The 12750-nt window shown below is 42.0% G+C and overlaps 1 protein-coding gene across 7 annotated transcripts in view; it reads left to right on the top strand.

Moving 5' to 3' along the window:
* Positions 1-12750, top strand: part of SLC25A18 (solute carrier family 25 member 18) — a 109513-nt gene that overhangs the window by 59783 nt on the left and 36980 nt on the right. For all 7 annotated transcript variants that reach the window (XM_033952747.1, XM_033952750.1, XM_033952749.1 and 4 more), the window contains 2 exons: positions 6606-6724; positions 10041-10230. In XM_033952747.1, the coding sequence (XP_033808638.1) occupies positions 6606-6724; positions 10041-10230 (309 nt within the window). The remainder of the gene's footprint in view (positions 1-6605; positions 6725-10040; positions 10231-12750) is intronic.

Genomic DNA, 12750 nt, shown 5'->3' on the forward strand with positions numbered 1-12750 from the left:
ACCTAATTATATCTGACTAGTTTTTTAGCCCGTTAAATTAACGGGTGGTAGAATAGATGTGTAGACTTAGGCATTTCTTTCTTTCTTTCTTTTTCTTTCTATCTTTCTATATGTCTATCTGTGTTTCTCTCTTCCTGCCCCCTTTCTTTCTTTCTGTCTGTCTTCCTGGCCCCCTGTCTGTCTTTCTTTCTTTCTCCCTGCCTGCTGTCTGTCTGTCTTTCTTTCTGTCTCTCCCTCCTGTCCAGCAGCACCCCTTCCCTGCTCTCCCTGTCCAGCAGTAGCCCTTCTCCCTTCCTTTTACCTCCCCCCTGTCCAGCAGCACCCAAAAGAGGTGTGTAGTGTAGTCCAGAGCAGCATGAGTGGAACAGAGGCAGAGGCCGGGAGGGGCAGGGAGAGGAGGCGCTGCCCGTGGACACACTCTCAGCTGGAGCTCCTGCTCTCACAGTGTGGCCAGAAGAGGAGGTGGCCAGTTTCTTGCATGGAGTGGAGATGACAGCAGGGAACAAAGCCAGCGGCCGAGCCACGGTGTGTAAGCGCAGGACCTAAGGCCTGCCTCGGATCCACATTGTCTTCTGGGTTCACTAATGGCGCTCTGAGTCCGCCAGCTGCCTTCTTCCGTGGAAGCTGGTGAAACCGCCGCAGGCAGAGTTCTACTCTATTGTGCATGCGGGGGCACAGCACCACGGATTACAGACCTACCAAGTTTGAAGTGTGCATGCATGCTAAGGGTATTATTTTTTTTATATTTAAATTTTTTTATTGAGTATAAAACAGTGAAACAGAATAAAACATTGTGAAATATAAAACTGAGATAACAAATATGGGTACAACACTACCCATGCACATAACCTTTGCCAAGATCAAATGACTTTAAAAGTTCAATGAACTCCCACACCAGCCAATAGAGAAACCTAGCCATCCGTGCCCCGTGTTAACAAGGACCTGACTCAGACGACTCCATCCCTCCATCAGCAACAACAAAAACTCCCACCCTTCCATTAACTCTATTGCTCCCCCAGACAATGACCAAACCCCCCCTTCCCCCCTCCCCCCAAATACAGAATGCTTAACACAATAATCCAATCCCCCCCTATCCCTTTCTCATGAAAGATCCAATTTCCGGGAAAGAACAGTCCAGGTATGCAAGGAAGACATATAATAACCTCTGCGTTTGGCCACATACAATTCCATTTTCCCCATCACAGATAACTTCATCCTCCAATCATTGCTAAGGGTATTATTATAGCAGATGCTTGCATTTAAAAGTGAAAGCAGAAGGGATAAAGAATAGGGACATGTATTACATTACATTACATTACAGATTTCTATTCCGCCATTACCTTTCGGTTCAAAGCGGATTACAAAAAGAGTTATGGAAGAAGGGTTACAACGTTAGATCAGAGAAGGTTTCCAAGAGAGGGAAAAGTAGGATCTGGGGTTAGGGAGGGGATGGTAAGAGGGGGGTTAAGCTTTATCATGGTATTAAGCTTTATTAAGGGATTTCTTGAAGAGTATAGTTTTTATTTCCTTTCTGAACATCTTGTAGTCTGGGGTTGTTGTCAATAGGTTGGAGACTTGGTTGTCTATCTTCACTGCCTGAGTGGCCAGTAGTCCGTTGTATAGTTTTTTCCGTTTTACTTCTTTGATTGGGGGGTAAGTGAATGGGGTGTGTTTTTCTATGCCTGGTAGAGGTGGTTTGGATGAGGCGCTCATTTAGGTAGGTTGGGCTGTCTCCATTTATAGTTTTAAATAGTATACAGTAGAATTTAAATTGTATTCTTTCCTGGATTGGAAGCAAATGAGAATTGATGAATGCCTCAGTAATGTGATCATGTTTTTTCAATGAATAGACGAGTCTCAGAGCTGTATTCTGAATTGTCTGTAGTTGTTTAATCATTATTGCAGGGCAAGGGAGGTAGAGAATGTTGCAATAGTCTAGGATACTTAGGAATAGAGATTGTACTAGGAGCTGAAATTGTGTTTTTTCGAAGAATTTTCGGACTTGTCTAAGGTTTCTCATAACTGCGAAAGATTTCTGTATTGTTTTGTTAATTTGTGGTTGCATGGTGCAGTCTCTGTATACTGTATACTGCCTTTTTGGAGTTGCACAACCATACAGTGGCGTACCTAGCATATGTGACACCCGGGGCCCATCATTTTTTGACCACCACCCCCATCTGTATGATAAAAAGTCCTCTAATGCAGCAGCCCTTAGTGCCCTAACTGAGACTAGCCTTACTTGCGTACATTCTGGTTCAGCAGAAACTTGTCTAACTTTATCTTGAATCCCTGGAGGGTGTTTTCCCCATAACAGCCTCCGAAAGAGCGTTCCAGTTTTCCACCACTCTCTGGGTGAAGAAGAACTTCATTATGTTTGTATGGAATCTATCCCCTTTTAGCTTTAGAGAGTGCCCTCTTGTTCTCTCTACCTTGGAGAGTGTGAACAACCTGTCTCTATCTACTAAATCTATTCCCTTCATTATCTTGAATGTTCCCTCTCAGTCTCCTCTTTTCAAGTTTCTTTAATTTCTCACTGTACGGCAACTCCTCCAGCCCCTTAACCATTTTAGTCGCTCTTCTCTGGACCTTTTCGAGCAGTACCATGTCCTTCTTCATGTACGGCAACCAGTGCTGGAAGCAGTATTCCAGGTGGGGGCGTACTATGGCCCGGTACAGCGGCATGATAACCTTCTCCGATCTGCTTGTGATCCCCTTCTTAATCATTCCTAGCATTCTGTTTGCCCTTTTTGCAGCCACCGCACATTGCTCGGACGGCTTCATCAACTTGTCAACCAGTATTCCTAAGTCTCTTTCCTGGGAGAGTCTCTCCGAGTACCGCACCAGACATCCTGTATTCGTGAATAAGATTTTTGTTACCGACATGCATCACCTTACTCATATCCACATTAAACCCCACAATGAGCCACCTTTTCAAGTCAGCAGAACTGCGGGAAATTATCATGAATTCACTACAGGATTGAAGTTGGAATAGCTGCAGACCTCAGCTACCCAGTGCTCAGTTAAGAGCGGCACTAGGTCTTAGACCACATTTTTTCCTTTCATCCAGACATCACGCTGTTAATCCCAGAGCATTGGGACACCCTGGAGAACTTCGTAATGATGGTCCATGTGTTCTTATGGCTCTTACAGTATTATTCCTCGGCCTCATTTAGGGATGGATAATGGGAGTCATGAGCTAGGTTAACAGAGCGTAGCCTCTGTTCACCTGTGGCGGAACATGAATCATGGAGTTTTGGTCATGGATGTGGGTTCTGGGGCATTTTGAGTGAGGGAGTGTGTTAACATTAAGAGAAGGGGAATGGGCATAGAGGTTAAGAATCCTTGTACTGCTTACCTAGGAGTCAGCTGCCGGTGATCTTCCCTCAGCCTAACCTGTAATAGATTCTTGAATGCTGGAATATACTGTGTAGACATTGTGGGTGGAGACTGGGGACTGAGTATATACAACCACAATCTCTCCCTGGGCATCACACACAACCTGCATGTTCATGGAGTGATATGATTTCTATTCATATAGGTGTCCTCATGTGCCTGGGAGGGGGCCTGGATGTGACATGTGTGCAGTCAAGACCTATGACTGAGGGGAAGGGGTCTACATAACATAACATTATACTTATTACACCGCATTTCTAAAAAGTTCTTCGCGGTTTACAAAAGATTATAAACATTAAACATAATCGTCTATTTGAATGAGTCAGCTAGTAAGGTATTTGGAGAAAAGATAGGTTTTTAGTTGTTTTCTAAAATGTCTGTAAGAAACAGCTGTGAGCAACAATGATCGAAATTCTTTTTCATGAGAAGCTGCCTGAGATGCTAAAGAGTGATTTAGGAATTTCTTGCTTTTACAATCTTTTACAAAAGGAAAATTGAACAGAGCCTGAGTTTTTCTACTGCATTTGTGCTTAGGTATGGAAAAACTATTAGCCAGACAAGTAGGGGCTGCACCATATAAAACCTTGTAACAAAAACAGCCCAACTTGAACAATACCCGAGCTTCCACAGGCAACCAATGCAATTCGCAACAAAATAACGTAACATGATCGTATTTTTTCAATCCGTAAATCAATCTCACTGCTGTGTTCTGTATCAATTATAATCTCAATAATTCCTTATTAGTAATTGATAAATAAGCAATATTGCAATAGTCAAGGAGACTCAACAGTAATGACTGGACCAATAATTTAAAGGCTGACAATTCAAAATAGGGTCTAATTGTTTGAAGTCTCCATAAAATAAAATAACTTTTACGTACAACAGCATCTATCTGGGTTTTCATAGTAAGATGTTTATCTAATATGATTCCTAAAATTTTAATCGTTGGATGGATTGAATAAGATGCTGAAAGTATATTGATGGAAAGTTCATGAAAAGTTTTGGTAGGAGATGTTACAAAGAACTTTGTTTTATCAGGATTAAGCTTAAGTTTGAATTGCTGCATCCAAAGCTTCATCCTTTCCATTACAGTCTCGATTTGAGTAGTAATCTGAGATAGAACCGAATTACAAAGTAAAACAATTGTGATGTCATCGGCATAACTGAACAGTCTTATATCCAGACTAGTCTTTAAGCCCGTTATATTAAGGCGCTACTCAGATCAAATTGGAGCACCAGTGCACTACTGCCTTTACTTATTAAGTTATTTAAGTGATCCAGCAATGTAGCTATCACTGTTTCAGTGCTGTATAGAGATCTAAATCCAGATTGTGTATTATGAAGTAATAAATGTTGTTCTAAATATTTTGTCAATTTTATATGAACCAAGCCTTCCATAAGTTTTACAAAGAAGGGAATTGATGCAATCGGTCTATAATTAGATGGCAATGAGGTAGATTCTTTGGTATTTTTAATTATCGAAGTGATGATTATATTGCCATCTTCTGAAGGAAATTTCCCCACATCCAAAGAGTCAGCTATCCACTCAAATAATTTCAATTTAAAGTGTTCAGGAGGAGCAACCATCATTAAATCTGGGGGACAAGGATCTAAGTAGGACTATGGTGTAGGACTGAGCCATGTTGATCTGGAGGGCCTGGGAGGTAGTGGGGAAGGTAATATGAACAAATGTATTTTATTGAGCTCAACAAGGAAAAGAACAAAGGTGCAACGAAATACAGAACAAACTCACATTATTACTGTCAGAAGAGAAAATCCCCCTCCCCATCAAATCCCTCTGCAACCCCTATCCTAACGCCAAATTCCCTGAAAGAGACCAGGACTTTAGGCCCCAAAAAGAGCAGAACAAGAAAAGAGAATACATTCCAACAGGGAAGACAAGCATATGAGTAAAACAATACTAACCAACTCCCACCCCAGGGTGCACCCCCCAACCCCCTCCTCCCTCGGTCCTCCTTCAAGTCCACCCCAAGTTACCAAAGTGGGGAAGATAATATACTGTGGCCTCCTAGCCACCCAAGCCGCAAGGCTGGACAACCAGATCTCCAACCTCTTGATGACCACCCCAGACTATAGGACGTTCAGAAAAGAAATAAAAACCACACTTTTCAAGAAATTCCTGAAGCAGCAATAACATCACGACCGCTTAGTAACTCTAAAACCGACACTTGATCTACCCACTACTGCACTAATAATAACAAAAGAACTTCCACTATGACCACCTATTAACTCTTTTACAAACCACCTCACCCTCAACAACCTGCTAAATGTTTATAAGATCTACAACTTACCTCTCTAGCTAATCATTGTAACTCTGTTTTTTTAAACTAACCTTTTGTAATCCGCCTTGAACCGCAAGGTAATGGCGGAATAGAAATCCCTAATGTAATGTAATGTAATGTAGGTGAGGAAGGCATTAACATCACATCACATAACATCTTGCTTAAAAACCGCATAACCGTAAGTTTAATACGGTGAACAAAAGATAAAAAATAACATAACCTAAGGATGATTTAAATTAGTTTGATAAATATTTTGAAAAAAGATGAGTTTTCAATTGAGTTCTAAAGTGCTTGTAAGAGCTGGGCAAGATGGTTTGAGTTGGTGAATTAAAAACTGATAGTCGATAACTTGCTGACCTGATCTGAGCCGAGCCACAGCTAATTGCGATTTGCTGTGGTTCAGATCAGATTGGCAAGGTATTGACTATTAGGTCTTAATCCTTAGTCTACTAAAGTATTGCTGAAGGCTGAGGATCTCGCATATTTACAGGCACCTAAAAGACAAGATTGACAATTTAAGGATCCCCTGATGTAGGCCCATGCTGACGCATGGTTGTGTTGGGCCATTTAATGTGGTGTTTACTATTGATATAATTCCTTTGGAATTAATGCCCATTCACCTGGCTGTTTCTGAACATCTTTATCTATATAGATGGTGGCTTAATTTCATTTAATTTATTAAGACTCTTAGTATATTCCACTGATCACCAGTTTCTCAGGAAATTATAACTCATCTGTTTTGTCATACAAATGTGTTCCAGTCCTGCTGCCAATATCAATTATGAGAAGATCCCTGGGAAGCTGGGAGATTATGCTTCTCTCTTTTCTGTGGATAGCTGTAGTCTCTGTGTATGAACATATTTCTTTCTCATTTATGAATTCTCTTGAAATTTCTTTTGTGTTTGATAGGAAGCAGCTGAGTCTGTTGAAGGAGATGTTGGCTGGTTGTGGGGCTGGGACCTGCCAGGTGTGTATTACAACCCCAATGGAAATGCTGAAAATTCAGCTCCAGGATGCAGGACGACTTGGTAAGACCTAGACAGGACAAGTCATAAATGAGTGGTTATATGCCAGTGCTTCTCTAGTTCAAGAAGCTCATTTCATAGACCCTCACTGCACATGGGGGATGGCTCTATTATAGAGAAAGCTTTTGCCCATTGTAATATCTTTTTGTCTCAATGAAATATACCATGCTGCCATTGTGATTAATTATCTTTTCAGTAGAAATCAACTGCTTCCTTTCTATGTTCCTCTATGTTTTTAGCTTTGATTCTGTAAGAAGAGAGTTTTATCAGTTGATATTCAATGTATGTGTATAATTTGGCTAAAAGTCTTTTATTATTTTGTTTACACCACAGCCCCGGCATGGGGTTGGAGAGGTTGTAACCCTATGTAATGTTATACTCAGGGCCGGCGTTAGGGGGGAGCAAACAGGGCAGCTGCTCTGGGCCCCGTGGCTCGGGAGGGCCCCCTGTGAACCGGCATGTCTTCCTGATGCTGTCCTTACCTTCTGTCGCTGACAAATCCATTTTTGCTGCTGGAGGTCTCCAGCCGCAGCAGTCAATCTGAACAGCTGCCTATGGCTCCCTTCCCTGCTTTCCTTTGCCTTAGTCCTCCCAGGCGGAAACTGGAAGTTGCGTCAATGGGAATGGACCGTGGCAGAAGGAAAGCAGGGAGGGGAGCAGTAAGCAACGCTTCAGATTGGCTGCCGTGGTTGAAAGTCCCCTGCAGCAAAAATAGATTTTTCAGCGATGGAAGGTAAGAGCAACATCAGACCGACATGGAAAGAAGGAGGAAGACATACGGGTGAGGTCCCTGTTACTAGCTGCAATTTTTTTAAGTAGAAAGGGGGACTAGGGGAGATAGTTAAAAGAAGTGCCAGACTGAGCGTGGGAGTAGGTAAAGGGGAAGAGCTTATGGGACTGGAAACAGAGGAGGAGGAGGGAAGGAGGAAGGAAGGAGGGAGGGGGGAGAGAGATAGATGGCGGGCAGTGATCTGAAGAGAGAAGAGAAACAGAGAAGTCGGATGTGAGGTAGAGTGGAGTGAAGGAAGGGGAAAGATACTTAAAGAGAGTACTGTTGGGAAGAGAAAGATAGGGAAAGGCTAGTTGGGAAGAGAAAGGAGAGATGGTGGACCTAAGGATGGAAAGAAGGGAGAGAGGGAGAAATGTTCAGTCTGGGGATGGAAGGGAGAGAGAGAGATGCAACATCTCTCTTTCCCTCCTACCCATTGTTCAGCATTAAGGGGGAAGGGAAGAACACAACAATATAAAAGAGAGGGAGCAAAATGTTGGACCATGGGGAAAGAGGAAGAGAGTTGAACCCATGGGAAAGGGAAAATAATCAATATGTTGGAGACAGGCATAGTAAGGGAAATGGAGCAAGAGTTGGAAAAAGTGAACAACAGACACTGGAAAGAGAATTAGTAAAAGATAGACAAAAAGCAGAAAGAGAAACTGGGACCAAGATGATGGAAAACAAAATGTCCAGAAACCAAGGTAGAAAAAAAGTGTTTTATTTTGAATGTATTAACTGGAATATGTTATCTTTGGGATATGTGCATCACAAATGGTTTTTTTTTAATTGTAGTCAGTGGCATAGCCATGCAGCTGATTTGTGGGGAAGGGCTGGAGCCCAAAATGGGTGGATGGACACCAAATTTTCTCAACACTTGAATGCAAAATATAAATACTTGAGCTGGTGGAGATCCCCAAGCCCTGGCAACTGAAGAGCTCTTCCTCCAGTCTGGCAATCAGAAGTCTCCAAACTTTGCAGTTAGTGGCAGTATCTTCACGCTGTCAATTTTTTTCATGCATACATGAGAGCCAAGTGGAAGGGGAGGGGGATGGGAAGGGAAGGGAAGGGAGTGGCTCTGTAATACTGCTGCCAGCTACAGAACTTTGAAAGTTCTGGTCACTGGACCTGAGGAAGGGAAGGATGTGGTCATCAGCTGATGAGGCTTAGGGATCTCCACCAGCTACATCAAGGGAGATGTTTATTTTGAGGAGGCTTAAGCTCAAAGTGGGATGCCCAGCCTCTTCTTGTGGTTATGCCACTGATTGTGTTCAAGTACAAAATGAAGTACTTGCAGAGTTAATTTTGGGGGTTTCTAGTTCAGTTTTGGTATTATTTCTATTTCTAATTTGTGATCCATTGTTCTGTATTTGGTGAAGGTCTGTCTGTGTTTTGTGTGTGAAGAAGTCATTTAAAGATGGGTGGGGAAATTGGTAGAAGAGGGGCCCCCTCCTTAATTTCTGCCCTGGGCCCCTTTATGACTAAAACCGGCCCTGGTTATATTGTAACACTGTAAATGTTAAACTGTAACCTGTTCTGAACTTTCTGGGGAGGACAACTTTAAAAAAAAAACAAATGACTAAAAATATTTTTTATATTGGGGGGATGTTAAAAATGATCGGCCTCGGGTGTCACATACCCTAGGTACGCCACTGGAAGGGAGGAAGAGATTCTTAGTCAGTGGAGAGAGGGAGAGAGAGATGCCAGACTATGGGGGCATTCAGGGTACAAGTGAGAGATGGGTGGGATTTAGAGGAAGACAGAACTGCAGTTGAAGTAAGAGAGGGAACTGAGGAGGATGAAACCTGAGAAAAGGCAGGAAGGAATGTCAGAACTAAGGACAGAAGAATTCTACACAAAACACTACAAATAAACTTTGCAGAATTTTGAAATATTGTGCGCAGAATTCAGCCAGGAGTAAACTGTCCATTGTAACTTTCTGGGTAACTGACCCAACCTCTTGTAATGTAATCTGACCTTGAACTGAATGGGTAAAGGCGGAATAGAAAACCTGATTAACATAACATCCACACATTTGTGCTCCGCCTTTAACCTTTTCAAAAAATATTTGCCTGAAAAGCTCATATTTAAATGCAGAAAACAGGCACCAATCTGTGCATTCACTTTCAGGTTTGCTCTGACTTGCACACATTCATCTCTCACTACTGATTGCTTAGGGACTTGTACAAATTTCCTTCTTCCAACTTAAATAAAAACCATCATCTTTTAAAGAAAAATTATAGGAAATCCTCCTTCAGACCCCAGTGACAGTTCTGAGCTATTTGTTAGTGGTAAGGCCAGCTTTCTTTTGTAAGCTGTTCTCTAAGCATTTGGAAGGGAATAGGAAATGACCTCATTAACATCCATTTGACTACATTTAAATACTATCTTCACTAATATTTGGTGCACACATTTTCCCCACACTAGAGCCCTTTGAACATTCTACGCAGATTAACACCAGCTCTAGTGCTGGCGTTAGGTTCTGAGCATCAGCCCGTGTGTATTTCTAGAGCTTGCGACTGAATATTCTCTTGTCCCTTCTGTTCCTAGCTGTCCATCAAAAAGCTGTGGCAGAAGAAAAACCAGTAACTACCTCCACCCATTCACAACAGACCAGGGCCTATACAAAAAAATTCACACCTATGTCCAAACGTGCCTCAGCTATTGTGATTACTAGAGAACTCTTACAAACCCGTGGTATCACAGGCTTGTACCAAGGACTTGGTGCCACATTGCTCAGGTAAGAAAAATGGGGGTGGGGGGGTGGTACCCAACTAGCCCAAACAGTAATATGTGACCTGCTGAGAAAAAGGTACCAAAAATAGGGTATACGGCTTATTTACACCACAAGATAGAGGGATCTCAACTACATAAATCCTGCAAAATTTCAGCCTTAGGTATAGACTAATTATTTTTATTATTTTTATTCAATTTTCTATACCGTTCTCCCAGGGGAGCTCAGAACGGTGTACATGCATTTATTCATGCAGTTTTACATGCAGTTTTACCTGTCTGTCCTGGTGGGCTCACAATCTAATGTACCTGGGGCAATGGGGGGATTAAGTGACTTGCCCAGGGTCACAAGGAGCAGTGTGGGTTTGAACCCACAACCTCAGGGTGCTGAGGCTGTAGCTTTAACCACTGCGCCACGTCTTTAAGAGTTTATTAATAATAAAAAGTATATTTTTCGGAAATATACATATGAAAAATAACAAACTAAAACATCTCTATCTCTATCCATAGGAAGTCATGGCTAAAATTTTGACCTATTGTGATCCTATAATACACAAAACTTTCAAAATTGATAATTGCCCAAATTTACCCCTCCATACTTTTATAGCCTTTATCTCTGTTATTTGTAACCCCACTTTTGGTACCTTTGTGCTCAGCGGATCACATTTGATTTCAAGAAATACCTCATATAAACAGGAACTCGATGTTCTCTGTAGGCAGTAGGATAATGCAGACACATCTCAGGTGATGTCATTCAACAGCTGCCAACAACACAGTGCTGCCGTCTTTGCCTGGAAACTTTTCAACAGCTTAGTAGGCATGCACCCTGCTTCCAACACTAGTCATGGGCTCCTGACTCCTTCAGATAGTGCTCTTCAGACTTCTCATTTTGTGTTTATTTCCTTTTCTTTATTAGAGAAAGATGGGTGGTATAGTGTGTGTTCTTCTTTCTCTAGTGATGGAATAATACAACTACAAGTCTGATGACTGTCAAGCTGAAGGTTGCCCTGGGAAATGCAGTGGTCATTGTGGCAATCTGTAGAACTGGTTAGGTGGTCAGAAGATTAAACAAATAAACTGTATAGAACACCCTGTCTGAATTGTCTCTTCTAGAAGAAGAGACCAAGCAGTAGTGCTTCTTGGAGTTTCTCTATGGGTCATACACCACCACCACCACCATTACCATTGTTGTCATGTGGCCTAGAAATCTCAGGAAAGGTCCCACAGTATAAATGAAGGCAGAGGCTATCCAGTGATTGATATATAGAATTGTTTGGAGGCAAGTATCCAATATAAATACTTTTGCCTTTGGTGTGATCAACCCAAGTGCCTACAAATTCCAGAATTTGGGTTGGCATCATTGTGAAGTTTTCTTTGTTAATAAGGAAACCCAAGGCTTAAAAGGATTGATCTTGTATTGAACAAGGAATTATCCCAGGACAAGCAGGCAACATATTCTCACATGTGTACTATGTGAACAAGCAGGGAGGAGCAGGATCCCTTCTCCTTTGCCAGGAAGCTCAGAAGATTTGGAATTGGACAATCCCTCACAACATTTTTCTCAAAGCTGTCTATATTCAAGGAGAAAAAAATTCACTGGCAGACAAATTAAGCCACATTCTGCAACCTCACAAATAGACGCTCAATTCACCAACTCTCCATCAAAATTTTTCCCAATGGGGAACTCCTCAAATAGACCTTTTTGCGTCTTCCCCACAACAACAAATTGCCCCAGTTCTGATCCAGACTCTACTCTCCTCATTACCTGGAGGCAGATGCTTTTCTCCTGGAATGGATGAACAAATTCCTCTATGCGTTCCCTCCATTTCCACTTATTCTGAAGACACTTGTCAAACTCAAATAGGAATCTGCCACCATGAGTCTGATAGCTCCTTGGTGGCCCAGACAACCATTTTTCTCCCTTCTACTTCAACTCAGCTGCAGGGAATCTCTTCTTCTACCAATATTTCCGTCTCTACTTACACAGAGTCACGGTTCTCTTCTTCATCCCAACCTGCAGTCTCTACACCTGACAGCCTGGTTCCTCTTGGCATAGCTTCACACCTTCAGTTTTCTCAATCTGTCAGAGACATTTTTGATGCTTCCAGAAAACCTGCCACCAGACAATGTTACACTCAGAAATGGACTAGGTTTTCTGCTTGGTGCGATCTTCATCACCAGGAGCCTCAGTCACTTCCTTGTTTTCAGTTCTGGATTATCTATTTCATTTATCTCAAACTGGCCTCAAATCCACTTCTGTTAGAGTCTATATCAGTGCAATTGCTGCTTTTCATCAACCATTAGATGGAAAACCTCTATCTGCTCACCCTGTGGTTTTCAAATTTATGAAAGGTCTATTTGGTGTTAAACCACCTCTCAAACCACCTCCAATGGTATGGGATCTTAATGTTGTACTTGCTAAACTCATGAAGCCTCAATTTGAACCAATGTCTACAGCTCATCTTAAAATTCTCACTTGGAAAATAGTTTTCCTAATTTCTCTCACGTTTGCTCACAGAGTCAGCGA

The sequence above is a fragment of the Geotrypetes seraphini genome, chromosome 7 (assembly GCF_902459505.1).
Source record: "Geotrypetes seraphini chromosome 7, aGeoSer1.1, whole genome shotgun sequence".
NCBI lineage: Eukaryota > Metazoa > Chordata > Amphibia > Gymnophiona > Dermophiidae > Geotrypetes > Geotrypetes seraphini.